This window comes from Schistocerca nitens, chromosome 8 (genome assembly GCF_023898315.1).
Source record: "Schistocerca nitens isolate TAMUIC-IGC-003100 chromosome 8, iqSchNite1.1, whole genome shotgun sequence".
Classification (NCBI taxonomy): Eukaryota; Metazoa; Arthropoda; class Insecta; order Orthoptera; family Acrididae; genus Schistocerca; species Schistocerca nitens.
Genome location: NC_064621.1, coordinates 486,806,063 through 486,824,285, shown reverse-complemented (window position 1 = coordinate 486,824,285; position 18,223 = coordinate 486,806,063). Strand labels below are relative to the sequence as shown.

At 41.4% G+C, this 18,223-nt stretch overlaps 1 protein-coding gene across 2 annotated transcripts in view; it reads left to right on the top strand.

The window, feature by feature from the left end:
- Window positions 1–18,223, top strand: part of LOC126199383 (transmembrane protein 131) — a 385,780-nt gene that overhangs the window by 247,763 nt on the left and 119,794 nt on the right. For both annotated transcript variants that reach the window (XM_049936301.1, XM_049936300.1), the window contains exon 16: window positions 15,911–16,289. In XM_049936301.1, the coding sequence (XP_049792258.1) occupies window positions 15,911–16,289 (379 nt within the window). The remainder of the gene's footprint in view (window positions 1–15,910; window positions 16,290–18,223) is intronic.

The following is an 18,223-nucleotide window of genomic DNA, read 5'->3' as shown; positions in this document are numbered from 1 at the left end:
GTCGTAAGATGCGGCCCGGGCTCCATTTTGGCCGCCTGCCATATCCCCGTACCCAGACGAGGTCGTCGGCGGTGAACCAGCCAAGTGAAGACACCCGCGGCCGTGAGGTGGGAGGCCGCAGAAGATGAAGTAGCGTGCGGGGCTGTCGGCCATGTAAGAGCTCAGCCATGCTGTGGTCGCCCATGGGGGTGAAACGGTAAGACGCCAGGAACTGGAGAAGCGCCTCATCAGCAGCAGAAGAAGTCAGAAGTTTCCGCATCTGAGCCTTAAATGTGCGGACCAGTCGTTCAGCCTCACCGTTTGATTGTGGATGGAACGGCGGGGCCGTGACATGCATAACGCCGTGACGAGCACAAAAATCTGCAAATTCGGAAGAGGCAAATTGCGGACCATTATCAGTAACAAGAGTAGAGGGGAGGCCTTCAAAAAGAAAAAACGCGGGTGAGAGCACTTGTGGTTGCCGCGGTGGTAGGCGACGTGCAACGGACAATGAAAGGAAAGTTAGAGTAGGCGTCAATTACAAGGAGCCAATAAGTACCTAAAAAGGGTCCTTCAAAGTCAGCATGAATGCGCTCCCAGGGCTTCTGAGGCGAAGGCCACGGTGACAAAGATGACTTCGGGGCAGCGGCCTGTGACGCACAAGGGCCAGAGGCGGCGACCATGTGTGCTATTTCAGAGTTGATGCCAGGCCAGTACACATGACAGCGCACCAGAGATTTTGTGCGAGACACACCCCAGTGCCCTTGGTGAAGGAGGCGCAAGACCGAAGCACGCAAAGATGCAGGTACCACAACACACGGCGAAGCATTGTCAGTGGAAAGGAGGATAACACCATCCCTAGCCATGAGGCGGTAGCGCAAATCGTAGTAGTTCCGCAACGGATCAGAAGTCTTAGCGGACGGGCGATCTGGCCAACCCTTCTGAATACAGCGTAAAACCCGGGAGAGGGTAGGGTCAGAACCCGTAGCAGCCGCAAGCCTGTCCCCAGTGATGGGGAACCCGTCCACAACCCGCTGCTCGGCAACATCCAAGTGGAAACACAAAAGTTCATCCCTATCGAATGCCAGATCCCATGGGAAGGCGAGACAGAGCATCAACATTTGCATGTTGAGCCGTTGGCCGGAAATGAATCTCATAATTGAAATGAGACAAGTAAAGAGCCCAACGCTGGAGGCGGTGTGTAGCCTTGTCAGGAAGTGACATTGATGGATGAAACAAGGAAACAAGTGGTTTGTGGTCCGTAACAAGATCAAATTTTGAGCCATAGAGAAAAACACCAAACTTATGAAGAGCATAAATAATGGCCAAAGCTTCTTTTTCAATTTGAGAATACTTTTGTTGGGCATCCGTGAGCATTTTGGAGGCATAACCGATGGGTTGTTCCGAACCGTCAGAAAAACGGTGCTCAAGGACTGCACCAACCCCGTATTGAGAGGCATCTGTGGCAAGAACAAGATGTTGGCTAGGTCGATAAGTAGCCAGGCACGGGGCCTGTTTCAGCATTGTCTTCAATTTCTGGAAAGCTGCATCGCATGACGCGGACCAGTGAAAAGGCACGTTTTTATGCAACAGGCAATGCAACGGCTGAACCACCGAAGCCGCAGACGGTAAAAACTTGTGATAGTATGCTATTTTCTCCAAGAAGGCCTGCAGTTCCTTAACAGATGTAGGGTGAGGAAGGGCATCGATCGCAGCGACAGTTTGCTGAAGCGGACGAATACCATCCCGAGAAAGTTGAAACCCCAAGTACGTGATAGGTGCCTGAAAAAATTGTGATTTCTGAAGATTACACGTAAGACTGGCAGTCTGTAAGACATGAAAAAGTGTGCAGAGATTTTGAAGATGTTCTTCAGTGGTGGAGCCAGTGACAACAATGTCGTCCATGTAATTGATACACCCAGGGACGGGGAGCAATAATTGTTCCAAGAATCGCTGAAAGAGAGCAGGGGCGCTAGCAACCCCGAAAGGCAAGCGTTGGTATTGATAGAGGCCGAAAGGCGTGTTAAGGACCAGAAACTGCTGGGAAGCAGCGTCGAGAGGAAGTTGATGATAAGCTTCCGACAGGTCAATTTTAGAAAAATACTGGCCTCCAGCAAGTTTAGTGAACAGTTCTTCAGGTCGGGGCATAGGGTAAGCGTCGATGAGGCATTGAGCATTTACAGTCGCTTTGAAATCGCCACAGAGATGAATATCACCATTTGGCTTAGCAACAACAATGACAGGAGAGGACCACTCACTGGAAGTGACAGGAAGCAAGACCCGTGAAGTAGTGAGACGATCCAGCTCCCGTTTTACCCAATCACGAAGGGCCACAGGAATGGGCTGAGCCCGAAAAAACTTAGGCCGAGCAGTGGGTTTGAGCATGATATGAGCTACAAAGTTGTTTGCATGGCCTAACCCAGGAGAAAAAAGGGACGAAAATGTCGTCGACAAGGAATCGAATTGAGCATAAGGAATAGCATTAGAGACAATATTGACAGAGTCATCTATGGAGAACCCAAAAACACGAAAGGCATCGAAACCAAAAAGATTCTCTGCGTTACTCTGGTCGACCACAAATATGGGAACAGTGTGAACGACAGATTTGTAAGATACCTCAGCATTAAATTGTCCCAAGAGAGAAATCTTCTGCTTATTGTACGTCCGTAATTGCCGAGTGACAGGTGACAGGAGTGGAGAACCCAATTGAAGATACGTCTGAGAATTAATTATAGTGTAAACAGAACCGGTATCCACCTGCATGCGAACATCTCGACCAAGGATTTGGACATTGAGGAATAACTTCCCTGAAAGGGATGAAGTGCAATTGACAGACAACACAGAATCAGAATCAGCGTCATGTTCATGATCATCATGTATGCGGTCGGATTTGCAAACGGAAGACACACAACCTTTCTTTTTGCAATTGTGACACACAGCCCAACGTTGGGGACAATCCTCGGGTGAATGTTTCGTAAAACACCGCGGACATGAAGGAAGTTGCTGGGGGTTTTGCTGCAGTTTTTTAGCGGGTTGTTTACGGTTAGGCTGAGGCTGCGCGTGGGAGCGCCTTGCGGCCACGTCGGCCAGCGGGGACGCGCTGCACGCGTCGTCAACAGTGCACAGAGGTTGTATTTCCCTGACATCACCCCACGCCTCTATTTGCGCCCCAGCGGCGCGAGAAATTTCAATAGACTGTGCAATGGAGAGAACTTCATCTAGAGTCGGATTTGCCAACTGAAGGGCACGTTGCCGAACTTCTTTGTTGGGCGCCGACCGGATAATAGCATCCCGTACCATGGAATCGGTATAGGATTCTTTGTGAACATCAGTAACAAATTGACACTTTCGACTGAGGCCGTGAAGTTCATCAGCCCAAGCGCGATAGGATTGATGCGGCTGTTTTTGACGATAAAAGGCAACACGAGAGGCTACCACATGTGTTTGCTTTTGAAAATAGACAGACAGAAGTGAGCACATTTCAGCAAAGGACAAAGACGCCGGATCCTTCAAAGGAGCCAATTGCGACAACAACCGATACATTTGAGGTGAAATCGAGGAAAGGAACAGAGACTTACATGGTTGTTCGTCCGTGACATGAAATGCCGAGACGTGCTGTCGAAGACGTTTTTCATAATCAGACCAGTCTTCCGCCGTCTCGACGTAAGGAGGAAAAGGAGGTATAGCCAACAACGAGAAACGCCCCGCATTTGATGCCGTGACGAAATCGCGAATCGCCGCCATTAGAAGCGTTTGCTGTTCAAGGAGACTTTGCAATAGTTGCTCAACAGTAGCCATGGAAACCTGCGGGTAAACGGTGAAAAGGAAAAATCCCATCCTCGTCGCCAATTGTTATAATGTCAAGTTGAACACATATATTCAGAACGACACAACACATATAAGTCACAGAGTAAGTTGACAAGCAAGACATGTGCACACGTTAACATTCGAATGAGCACTGAGTCCCAGTCTAACGGCCACTGCTCGGCTGGCCGCTTAGGTGGCGCAGCTGCTGCATGGCTGGCAGACAGCGCCACACGTAGAGGGCGCGTGTAATTGCGCGGCGGCGCTTTGAATCATCGACGAGTCACAACAAATATTTTGGTAAATTGAACTACTGACACAAACAAAAAGTGTTGTCTTTATTGCAAGTCTCAAAATATGTTAACTTGTGTTATTGATTCCTAATAATTAAGTTTCCCGATATTTACATTTCAGAAAAAGCAATTTTTGCTGTGGATTTCAGATGGTTTTGTACTTTAAATATTATTGCTTGTCATAATGTGTACTGTAGTGTCAGTTATATGTATGTCTTACTCCACAGCAGCAAACCATTGTTTCAGGGGTAACAAGCAAAGTAAAGTTTTGATGCTCATTTAGCTCTGTTGTTTGGGCCACCACACTCTTTGTAGCTCACAAGAAATACGTAAAATACAAGTATGAACCAAAAAGAACTTTTACCGATTTCTTGAGTCAGCTTTTTTCATCTGACTGAAGCTACTATTAATTGTTTATTTTTGTGAACCTACTTTGTTCTTTTACAACTGTGGAGGACTGACTTTGAAGTAGTGTCATGCAGAAAATATGCCCTACAGATATTTTTCTTCAAGATACAGAATCCCACACCATAGGTTAAATAAGACAGTGCCTTACAGTATAGATACTCTTGAACGGTAATAAGTTAGATAATTAACAGCTCCAGGAAAACAAATTTTAGGGTAGTTTACAAGAGATGACCTAAGATGAAATTTATAATGCGCCAAATGCTGACATAAAATTTAACCTATTCCTTGATAAATTAGTATCATTTTTTGAAAATAGCTTTTCAATAAGTTGATCAGAAAGGACATTAAAACATGGATTTGCTAGGAAAAGTATCTGTTGGCAAGAACAAATAAATACCTTGCAATAGTTACTCACTACAGAAGCTCCTTAAAATTGTCAAGAAAAGTAATTAAAAAATCAAGGAACATACACATTGTGTCAGAAATCAGTAATTATTGCAATAGACTTAAGTCTGTACAGAATGTAGTGAAATGAGAGACAGGACAGTGGAGCACAGAACTGGGTAACACCACTATTGAATTAAATGGAAGGAGGGTAGATTATCAGTCACCAGTATATTTAATAATCCTTTCTTAAATGTAGTAGAAAACACAGACAACAGTGAAAGAGAAAAATCAAAAAAACAACTCACGTAAATTCATTGCATGGATGTCTCATCCATTTCTCCTTCTAAATTTATACATTTTGTTAGAAGTAAAAGTTTATCTGGATTTGTTGGTGTTTCCAACAGAATACTAGAGACTTGTTCCCACATAATAAGCACTATCTTTTCTGAAATGCATCACTAACTCAGGTCACTTTTCCAGAGAGATTGAAATATGAGGGTCACTCTAATAGAAATGCACACTATTTTTTTTAAATCCATCTCTTATTCTACGTGTTTGAAAGTTTTACAGTGTGTAGATACATCCTTTAGGAACAATATTTTCATTTCTCCACATAATTTCCATACATCTCAACTGCCTTATGCCACCTTGGAACCAGAGCCTGTATACCCGCACAGTAAAATTCTGGACCAACTTGTTGGAGCCACTGTTTGGCAGCACGCACAAGGGAGTCATCATCTTCAAACTTTATTCCATAAAGAGAGTCTTTCAGTTTCCCAAAGAGATGATGGTCACATGGAGCCAGGTCAGGACTGTAAGGCGGGTGTTTCAGTGTTGTCCATCTGAGTTGTGTGATCGCATCCATGGTTTTTTGACTGACATGTGGCCGTGCATTGTCATGCAACAGCAAAACGTCCTGCTTTTGCCGATGTGGTCGAACACGACTCAGTCAAGCCTGAAGTTTCTTCAGTGTCGTCACATATGCATCAGAATTTATGGTGGTTCCACTTGGCATGATGTCCACAAGCAAGAGTCCTTCAGAATCGAAAAACACCGTAGCCATAACTTTTCCAGCAGAAGGTATGGTTTTGAATTTTTTTTCTTGGGTGAATTTGTATGATGCCACTCCATTCATTGCCTCTTCGTCTCTGGTGAAAAATGAGGGAGCCATGTTTCATCACCTGTCACAATTCTTCCAAGAAATTCATCTCCACCATTCTCGTACTGTTCCAGAAGTTCACTGTATACTGTTTTTCTTGTTTCTTTGTGAGCCACTGTCAACATCCTGGGAACCCACTTGGCACAAACCTTTTTTAACGCCAACACTTTCAGTATTCTGCAAACACTTCCTTCCCCTGTCCCAATGTAGTGTGACAATTCGTTCACTGTGATGCATCTGTCAGCAGTCACCAATTCGTTAACTGTCTGCACATTGTCTGGAGTGTGTGCAGTATGAGGCCTGGCACTGCGAGGACAATCCTCAATATTGCCGTGCCTGCTTTCATCACGTAACCTGCTTGCCCACCAACTAACTGTACTGCGATCAACAGCAGCATCTCAATACACCTTTTTCAACCTCTTGTGGATGTTTCCCACTGTCTCGTTTTCACAGCACAGGAATTCTATGACAGCACGTTGCTTCTGACGAACGTCAAGTGTAGCAGCCATCTTGAAGACACACGGTGACAGCGCCACTCATGGGAACAGGTTGAACTAAGTTTGAAAACAAGTGGGAAGGATGTATCTACACACTGTAAAACTTTCACGCATGCAGAATGAAAACTGTATTTTTACAAAAATAGTGTGCATTTCTTTTGGAGTGACCCTCGTATACCCCTATCAAAGGTGATAGGGGAGTTGTCAGTAACTACCAGTCTGTCTCACTACTGACATCATTTGCTAAAATTTTTGAGGAGGTGGTGTATTCTAGAATAATATCCTACTTGAGCAAGAATAATATCCTCAGAAAATCACAGATTGGATTTCAGAAGAGCTGCTCAATTGTGAATGCCGTTTCTATATTCGCTAACCAAATTTTACAAGCATTAAATAATAAAATAGCACTTGTTGGTATTTTCCGTGACCTATCTAAGGCATTTGAGTATGTGAATCACAATATTCTCCCAGATAAACAGATTTATGAAATAAGTGGTGTAGCCAACCAGTGGATATTATCAGATTTAACCAAAAGAATGCAGAAAGTTGTGCTTAACAATTCAATCAAGGTAGGCAGTGGTGATTTTCCTGACTAGAAGAGGCACAATATTAGGTCCACTATTGTTTACCATATTGTGAAATACCTTCCATCTAATGTACAGGAAGCAAAATTAGTTCTTTTTGTGCATGACACTAGTGTTGTGATCAATCCAAACATATGTACAGAAACAGAAGAAAATGTAAATAATGTTCTTAAAAGTAAATTTGGGGTTGGGTGCTCCATAAACTAACTAAAATCATTGGAAGAGCTGTGGTTCAATTTGCTTCTTGGCACATGAGTGCTGCCTGTAGAGAATGGTGCCAGCATTCTATCATACTGTATCTTCTGGTTTTGTGGTGAACAATTCCACAGAATTTATTGAGCTTTAAAACAGGTCACATTCCAACTTGTGACCACAGTGTATTGTGACGTGTAGCAGGAAACCAAATTGAGAATTCCAACTTGAAACGAAAGTGGAGGCTGAGGTTTCTGCGAAGATCTTATCAACAGACACTGCTTTCATCTAGCGAGTAAAATGTTCTATCATAGTTACTGTTGTCCATTCAACAGAGATAATAGGCCTGCTGTGTCGACATGTACATGAGCAAATTGTGTAGTTGTGTCAGGAAAGTCCCCTACTACTGCGTGGACATGGCGGGACACTTTGCTTAGTTGGTACTTGACATACATATGAGTTCATTCTCAGCAATCTTTTGGAATTACAGCCCAGAGTCTAGGTGGAACTTTGCTGTGATGTCAGGTTCATCTTAGGAATGTAGTAGGCGAGGATGGCTGAGGTTTTCTGGTTGAGAGGTCACAGTACAGTTTGACAACTGCACCAGGAACACTGACTAATTGAAATTCCAAGCTTGACAAAGTATCCTTGAGGTGGTTCTGGAGTTTTTGGTCAGACACTTGTGCTACAGCAAGTTGAGCGAAATCGATGATACTTAAGATGGTGTTGATATAAGAAAGACAATCAGCTACTACATTTTCAATTCCTGAAATGTGTTTGATGTCTTTGCCCCAGGGAAGTGTGATAATACAACTATTGTTCTCTGTATACATAAATGATTTGGCGGATAGAGTGGGCAGCAGTCTTTGGTTGTTTGCTGGTGATGATGTGGCGCATTGTAAGACGTTGAAGTTGATTGACAGTTGGAAGATGCAAGATAACTTAGACAAAAATTCTAGATGGTGTGATGAATGGCAGCTTGCTCTAAATGTGGGAATTATAAGTCAATGTGGATGAGTGAAGAAAATAAACCTGTAATGTTTGGGTACAGCATTAGTAGTGTACTGCTTGACACAGTGATGTTGTTTAAATATCTGGGCATAATACTGCAAAGCGATATGAAATGGAAGGTGAATGTGAAGACTATGGTAGGGATGACGAATTGTCGGCTTTGGTTTATTGGAAGAATTTTAGCAAAGTGTGGTTCACCTGTAATGGAGACCACATATAGGACGCTGGTGTGATCTATTCTTGAATACTGCCCAAGTGTTGGGGGCCCATACCAGGTTAGATTGAAGGAGGACATCAAAGCAGTTCAGAAGCAGGTGGCTAGATTTGTTACAGGTAGATTCAAACAACATGTAAGATTTATGGAGATGCTTTGGGAACTCAAATGGGAATCCCTGGAGAGAAGGCGACTTTCTTTTCAAGGAACTCTTGTGACAGAATTTAGAGAACTGGCATTTGAACCTGACTGCCAAATGATTCAACTGCTGCCAACATACATTGCACATAATGATCACAAAGATCAGATCCAAGAAATCATGGCTCATGCGGAGGCGTGTAGACAGTCGTTGTTCTCTTGCTGTATTTGTGAGTGGAAAAGGAAAGGAAGTGAGTATTAGTGTTACAGGTTACTCTCCACCATGCACCATGCAGTGGCTTGCAGAGTATCTACATAGATGAGAACTGCATGAGAAATACCAGTTGGTTATGCTAGCAAGGTGAGCAGTTGTTGTTGTGTTGCTGGTTATGCTAGCAAGGTGAGCAGTTGTTGTTGTGTTGCTGGAGTGTGTGAGTGAGTGGTTTGTGATCTGTACAAATAGTAAACTCTCTGGCTTCCAGTTGCGGGTGAAAGTACTTGATATCTTCGTAGATAATGAGAAGTTCTCTATCATATACATTCCACTTTTGCTGTGAAGGAGACAGCTTGTGAAGTTAAAGAAACTAGTGACTGCCATGTGCCATCATGGAACTCTTGCAGCATCACATCAATTGCTATTTGGCTTGTGTGAACAATCTAGTGCGAGGGTTGCATCTGATTCAGGATGAATGAGAAATGCTGCAGCCACTGTGCTTTATTCTGCTGCTCGGAAGGCAGAGCTCATGGTTTCTGTCCACTGAATCAGTGAGTTACCCTTGACTTTTTCGGATTAGCGTGTACTGCAGTCAGCGGTATTTGTAGCTTGGTCAAACATGGCAGATGTCAACAGTAAAAGTTGAACATGCTAACAAAGTGGCGCATTTCTGTAGCAGTATTTGGTAGAGCAGTTTGTAAAATGTCTTCCACTTTTCATGGTAATGGTAGTGAGGCCTTAGAGGAAATCTGGTGCTGTAGAGAGTTGACTTGTGACTGACCATATACGCACTTAGAAGTGTTCAGCACTCCACCATAATTATTTAAATGCTTGAAAACTGTGCTGTTTGTGCTGTTCTGCAGTGGGTGAAAAGACAAGAATATCATCCACGTGCTTGAAACAGAAAAGAAGATTTTGCTGTACAGAATTGATGAATCATTGCCATGATTGTGCAGCATTCAATAGGCCAAATTTCATGAAAAGGCTTGCAACTTGCAAATAACCCAGATGGAGGAGGGGGGGGGGGGGGAGCTGTCTTCAATACATCTGTGTCCACCACTGGGATCAGAGTAAACACATTTGCACATTGAAGAACACAGAATATGGTTGCACCACATGATGCGTAATTATAATCTCATAATAAAGGCACTGGGTAACAGTCTGGCACTGTTCGAAAGTTGAGTGCGCAGTATTCCCCACATGGACACATTGTGCCTCCTGTCTTTGGCACAAGGTGCTAGGTAGACGACTATGGGCTACAGGATATATGAATAATTCCTTCCTTAAGCATTGTGCTAAAATCTGCCTTCACAGCCGCTCTGGCGTTGGGAGCTAGACATCTAGGTCTACATGAGACGGGTAATCCATCAGTAGTTTTAATAAGGTGTACTGTGTTGTGACGTACCTCTTTCGGTGCTCCAAGTGGTCGCGTCAAGGCTAGAAATTGTTGCAGTAGGTCTTCATTCTCACCACTGGCTGTTTGCATGATCTTGGCCGTACACACTGCCTCACTACAATGGAATCCCGAAGCTGTCAGGCCTGTGACATTGTCGATGAGTTTTGCATTCATCACCTTAGGAAGCAGGTGATTGTGTGCTAAGAAATGGGCTTCCATGATAGGCTAAGTCATATCTATGATTGTGATATCCCACGCAAAAACATGACGCAGTCCCAGGTCTAATTCAGTTCACTACATACTGTACGTCTGTATAGAGGAGTTGTTTGCTGCAGTAAGGCAGAACAAGATTGATGGTTGGCTGCCATGTAATAGGGTTTGAAGAAATGTAAATAAGTCTGATCCAGTATTTACCATATATTTCTGACCTGAGTTCCAATCACACATAAATAGCCGCAGTGATTATGCTCAGTTATTGAATGATACACTCATGTCTGATTGCCGCTGGCAAGGCATGATACATCTGCACGCATGATCCCTGATTCTGCAGTGATACCAACAGATGGGGTATTGACCTGTTCTAGAAGTTGACGAGATTGTGGAAGAGCGGTTTCTTGATCTCTTGCAATGTCGGTTGCTGTCACTGCTATAATTACACCAAGATAACAGGGTTATAAATACAAAATCAAATAGGTTTAATACAGAAGTAGGTTTAATAATGAATAAAAAATAGGAGCATGGGTCAGCTACTACAAACAGCATAGTGAATCCATTATTGTAGCCAAGATAGACATGAAGCCCACACCTACCACAGTAGTACAAGTTTATAAGCCAACTAGCTCCGCAGATGATGAAGAGATTGAAGAAATGTATGACAAGATAAAAGAATTACTCAGATAGTGAAGGGAGACGAAAATTTTATAGTTATAGGGGACTGGAATTTGATAGTAGGAAAAGGAAGAGAAGGAAAAGTAGTAGATGAATATGGAGTGTGGATAAGAAATGAAAGAGGATGCTGCTTGGTAGAATTTTACAAAGAGCATAACTTGATCATAGCTAACACTTGGTTTAAGAAACATGAAAGAAGGTTGTGTACATGGAAGATTTCAGATAGATTATATAATGGTAAGACAGAGATTTAGGAACCAGATTTTAAATTGTAAGACATTTCCAGGGGCAGATGTGGACTCTGACCACAATCTATTGGTTATGCACTCTAGAGTAAAACTGAAGAAACTGCAAAGAGGTGGGAATTTAACAAGATGAGACCTGGATAAACTGAAAGAACCAGTGGGTGTAGAGAGTTTCAGAGAGAGCATTAGGGAACGATTGACAGGAACAGCAGAAAGAAATACGGTAGAAGAAGAATGGGTAGCTTTGAGAGATGAAATAGTGAAGACAGCAGAGGATCAAATAGGTAAAAAGCCGAGAGCTAGTAGAAATCCTTGGGTAATGGAAGAGATATTGAATTTAATTGATGAAAGGAGAAAACATAAAAATGCAGTAAATGAAGCAGGCAAAAAGGAATACAAACATTACAAAAATGAGCTCGACAGGATGTGCAAAATGGCTAAGCAGGGATATCACTAGGGGTAAGATAGATACTGCCTACAGGAAATTTAAAGAGACCTTTGGAGAAAAGAGAACCACTTGTATGAATATCAAGAGCTCAGATGGAAAACCAGTTCTTAGTAAAGAAGAGAAAGCAGAAAGGTGGAAGGAGTATTTAGTAGGTCTGTCCAAGGGCGATGTACTCCTGGGCAATGTTATGGAAATGGAAGAGGATGTAAGTGAAGATGAAATGGAAGATGTGATACAGCGTGAAGAGTTTGACAGAGCACTGAAAGACCTAAGTTGAAACAATGCCCCGGTAGTAGACAATATTCCATTAGAACTGCTGATAGCCTTGGGAGAGCCAGCTATGACAAAACTCTACCATCTGGTGAGCAAGATGTATGAGACAGAATATAATAATTCCAATCCCAAAGAAAGCAGGTGTTGACAGGTGTGAAAATTACCGAACTATCAGTTTAATAAGTCACGGCTACAAAATACTTACACAAATTCTTTACAGACGAATGGAAAAACTGGTAGAAACCAACCTTGGGGAAGAACAGTTCGGATTCCGTAGAAATGTTGGAACACGTGAGGCAATACTGACCCTACGACTTACCTTAGAAGATAGGTTAAGGAAAGGCAAACCTACATTTCTAGCATTTGTAGACTTAGAGAAAGCTTTTAACAGTGTTGAATGGAATACTCTCTTTCAAATTCTGAAGGTGACAGGGGTCAAATACAGGGAGCAAAAGGCTATTTACAGTTTGTACAAGAACTAGAATGCAGTTATAAGAATCGAGGGACGTGAAAGGGAAGCAGTGGTTGGGAAGGGAGTGAGACAAGGTTGTAGCCTATTCCTAATGTTATTCAATATGTATATTAACCAAGCAGTAAAGGAAACAAAAGAAAAATTTGGAGTAGGAATTAAAATCCATGGCGAAGAAATAAAAACTTTGAGGTTTGCTGATGAAATTGTAATTCTGTCAGAGACAGCAAAGGACCTGGAAGAGCAGTTGAACGAAATGGATAGTGCCTTGAAAGGAGGATATAAGATTAACATCAACAAAAGCAAAACGAGTATAATGGAATGTAGTCTAATTAAATCAGGTGATGCTGAGGGAATTAGTTTAGGAAATGACACACTTAAAGTAGTAGATGAGTTCTGCTATTTGGGGAGCAAAGTAACTGATGATTGTCGAAGTAGAGAGGATATAAAATGTAGACTGGCAATGGCAAGAAAAGCGTTTCTGAAGAAGAGAAATTTGTTAACATCGAGTATAGACTTAAGTGTCAAGAAGTCTTTTCTAAAAGTATTTGTATGGAGTGTAGCCATGTTTGGATGTGAAACATGGATGATTAATAGTTTAGACAAGAAGAGAATAGAAGCTTTGAAAATGTGGTGCTGCAGAGGAATGAAGATTAGATGGGTAGATTGTGTGACCAATGAGGAGGTACTGAATAGTACTTGTGAGAGGAGGAATTTGTGGCACAACTTGACTAGAAGAAGGGATCGGTTAGTAGGACACATTCTGCGGCATCAAGGGATCACCAATTTAGTGGTGGAGGGTAAAATTCGTAGAGGGAGACCAAGAGATGAATACACTAAACAAATTCAGAAGGATGTAGGTTACTCGGAGATGAAGCAGTTTGCACAGAATAGAGAAGCATGGAGAGCTGCATCAAACCAGTCTCTGGACTGAAGAAGACGACGACGACAACAACAACAACAACAACAACAACAACAACAGTTCACTGATGTGTTTGGTGAGTCCATCACTCTTGGCTACAAGATTGTCATAGTCTATGCGTGTTACCATTGTTGTCGATATGCTGCCACACAGTGTTATCACTGCACTTAATGGGGCTTGTGTCATTACATCCATTACCTTGTCAACTAAGTTGTCCACTGCATCTAGGTAAATCTCAGTTTGTGATGCCGTAATTGCCATTACTTGCGGTGGTAGGTAGCTACTCCTAATGCTCGTAGCAAGTTGTCAGGTACGGTGCTGGTGTAGATCTTGCCCCTCAAGTGCCATAGATACTGTGATGGCTTCTGGTCATTGATATCCTTCTGAGTTCAAACTTACCTGATATGTTATTCTTTGAGATGCTAAGACTTTACGAATTAATTCTATGCTGAGACTTTATGAATTAATTCTATCTTCTGCATATTGATGGTCTAGATGATTCACCACTATTGCATACTTCATGGAATCTGTTGTGATTCCGGCAGAAAGAAAATGGGCCTCCACTTGCACAAATCACAGTACGTAATTGTGTGACCAGAAGTCCGATAAATGCATGGCAGGTCAGAATACTGATGATACTGTTGTTTCTGATATATCAGATGTGGCAAAATGCTTGGTTAGCTAGTAGCTTGAGTTCTTTCTGTGCTGAAGGGCATGCTAGATCATGTTGGGGTCACCAATTTGTCAAGCTGGCTGCTTTTCACTGCCCAGTCTTTAAATTTATTGTTTCAACCTCTAGCCCTTACTGTCATATAAACTCTCGAACAAGAAAGGAACAAAACTTATTACATTGCACAGAAATGGGTACTCTTTAAGATGTAGCGGCTCGTAGAAGTTTTATAACATGTGGAATCTTCCCTGCAATTCAGGAATGAATCTATATTGTATTTAGTCTGTAACCAATGAACTCCCCTGGAATACGTTGCTGAAGGAAAAACAAAAAAAAAAAAAGGATCACAAGGCTAAGAGTAAGCACATTACTAAAGAAATAAAATGACGTGTGTGGTGGCTGGGGAAAAAATGTTTGACAGTCGCGACGTAAATACTCACATGCACGATACTGCAAGCCACTACATTTCACCAGGATATGAGTCACTACATATTGATGTGTGGTTTTCTGTGAATGGATTGTGTCAGTTTCAAAAAGAGACAACATATTCAGTTCTACAAAGCTGGAGGTACAACCCCAATGGTAAATGTAACACACACTGAGGAAATAATAATTGTGCAGTTGACAACTGATTATTTCTATTCTTGTAACAAAAACTAGGGCGGAAACTTCTAAATTTTCGGTTGTCCATACTTATTAGATTTTAAACTGGAGAAGACACTCTTTGGAACTACTGAAATATCTTAGTCAAGCCACATTTGCACTAAGAATAATTGCAAATCTTTGGGAGACACAGATCACTAAGTTGACATATTTTACATATTTTCATTCGAAAATCTCTTGTGGAATAATGTCCTGGGATAACTCATCTTTAAGAAAGAAAATATTTATTGTTCAACAGTATGCTGTAAGGTAAATATGTAGGGCTCACCCCAGTCATCTTGTAGACAATTGTTCAAGTAGTTAGGTGTTTTGACTACTGCTTCATGGTTTGTTGGAAATAATCCACCATGGTTCATAAAGAACAATGAAGCACATAATTACAATACCAGAAGAAAATATGGTATCCATTGCTCCATTGTCTTTAGCACAAAAAATGGTGCACAATACTGCCATCAAATTTAATCACTTACCCAGTGATATAAAATGTCTGACAGATAGCAGAGTTGAATTTGAAAAAAACAGAAAAAGTTTCTGCTGGACAACTCCTGCTATTCTGCCAAGATTCTAAATATATTGTCTTCTTCATTACTGCACTCCACCTGTTGATATGCTTTTCAATGTTGAACCAAATATTTGGATATTTTTTGCATGTTTGTATGTGCTAAGTGCCACCATTAATACTTACTCCTTTGTTACACGTGCTGAAAAATATGTAGCAAAGATTTAACTAAGTGATACATGACAGACACATCTGTTTTAGTATATATTCTATTAATTCATTTCACCATTAAGTAATTAATAATCTGTACAGGTATAATTATTTTCTAAGTTATTACACTCACAAAACTTGTATGTTACATTGCAAGTTCTGTGCAACAATTTCACCTTGGTGTAAAAACACTGGTCAGTTTACTCACAACTTACCATTAATCTGTGGCAGAATAATGAATGTTTTATGTTGTGTGTATTATGAAATCCTTTGATTGGCAAGAAAAATTCTTATTAGATTTTGCCATATTTTTAAATTGATTTTGTATTTTTTCTGGTCTTTTACAGAGGGTAAACAGTGGCTGCACTCTCTGACGCTTCCATTCCATTGTCAGGATTCTGACTTATCGCAGCTCAATTATAGATATGGTCAGTTCTTGTCTCTAACCAAGGAAACAAACGCGTGGAAGAATCTTACATTTCGATTGGATACAACTGAAGTGCGGGGTCATATTTTCCATGCCTCTGTACATCTAGTGTGGCCCAGAATTGTATCATCTGCACAGTCTAAAAAATTTAATGTTGAATTTCCTTTAACACAAGTTGGTGACACTGTGTTCAAGGACTTAACTCTACATAATCCATCTTCTCAGCCAATCCTTGTTCAATTAGCAATGGAGGGGACATATCCTCAAGCAAACCGAATGCTTGATAGTTTGTCACCAAGGTATTTATCATATTTTTTAAATACTTTTTTATGTATATGTTTTTCTCAAGTGCATTATAATTTGTTATATTTTGATAAATATTACTATTAACAATTTCTGCAGCTTATACACTACTAAATTTTGATGTTATGTATCCTTATAGTTATTGATATTTTCCTCATTTTCATAAATTTGTTTTCTGCACTGTTGTGCTGCTGCTATCAGAATATCCAGTTATTTTAATATCATTCTACTTTTTGACTGTGGCAGGTAGGTAACTGAAGCTTCTAGCACATTTCTTAAGTTTTGAGAATGGTTAACATTATTGATTTGTTAACACTATCATCTTTAAATTATCCTTTGTGTCTAATCATTCACAATACTCATCCTACGTTAATTGTCAATTAATGGGAGAATCAGTCAATGATATGGCATCAGGCTGAAGGTAATTATATACAGTTTATTTAATTTGGTCTCTAGTCACAATCACACCCATTAATCTTCCAGTATAGACTTTCATTCTCAGGAAGTGACTTTTACATGTTTATTATTTGCTGAATCTCGCTGTACATTGTAGTTATGAAACTGCTTATTCCCTAACATAGAGCTGTACGCAAATTCGACACCTCCTACCTCATCATTCCATAGTCACATAATATTATCCTCGCTGATAACATTTGTTGTTTACACACATGATCTCTTCACTGCAGACCATACCCACAGTTTTGATACAACAAACATTGAGCTGAAAATTTACCTTCCACATTTCAGCAATTTCTTGTACAGCTCCTGAGAAATAGAATGTATGGCTTACAAATTCAAGCAATGCCTTCACATTCAACATTGTGGTCTTGTCAGCTTCCTTTTATGTTTACTTACTACTTTTTGGTCAGATCTGTTTACTTCTTGTCTTCTAATTTAGCCAAATTTCCCTTCTTATCTATTCTTCTTCCTTTTCACACTACGTGGTTATGTATATATTTACTTAAATGAATTTTTTCCTGCTAGCTCTCCTTAACTATGTTTGATTGCTTCAGTCTGTATTTTTTTTCTTGTCCCAGGCAGCTTACATCTCTATTGTGAGTCTGTGCCTGGCTACCATGGGGACCCTGCCCATGCAGTGCTACTTCCCTTTCATTAATGCAAATCTGTCTTTCTACTAATTTTTTTTTCTTCTCTACCTTTCTATTGGACAGTTTTCTTGGTGCTGCTTGTGCTTGGATCTGGCATGTGTTCTGGACATTCATTTTCTTAACTTCTGGCCTTCTGCAGCTTTTGATTATTAATCATATGGTCCCCTTGTTGGGTTTGACTTGTGACTTCTTTTCCAAATTTTACAGAAGTGTAGATTGTGCAGGGAAGGTCGCCCAGTTTGGCATATATTCTATCTTTGTGCCTTTCTGTCTCTCTCTCTCTCTCTCTCTCTCTCTCTCTCTCTCTCTCTGCACCCTTCTTTCACGCAACAGTACTCAGCACCATCCAAGCACAGTAACCATTTGTTGTTGGAAGGGGGGCGGGGGGCTTCTTCACGGAGGTAGCCTCCTGGTCACGAGGGGATCGCACTGTTGGTGCACATGCTGGGAACTCCTCACACAGGCTGAGGATTATGTGCCCATCATGGCTAGGACACAGGACTGCAGGTTCTGGTTTACTGGACAGGTAGCCATTGCTGTGCCAGGGTGGTGCCCATGGGAGAGCCCCTATTTGCAGTGTTGGTACGCTGGTCGACTATTTGCACATGAAGTAAATTAAACTTTCTTCCACTGGTGACCACATGGCTCCTGTAGTCTCATCTGCAGCTAAGGCACATTAAAATGTGGGGAGGTATAACCCCAAAATGTTCCTTCACTGGCTATGCCTTGGAGGAACATACTACTGTGAGACAAGATGAGAAATACTCCCCCAATGCTTTGTTGGATCTAGGATGGACAGAGATTCCTTTTTTACTAGAAAG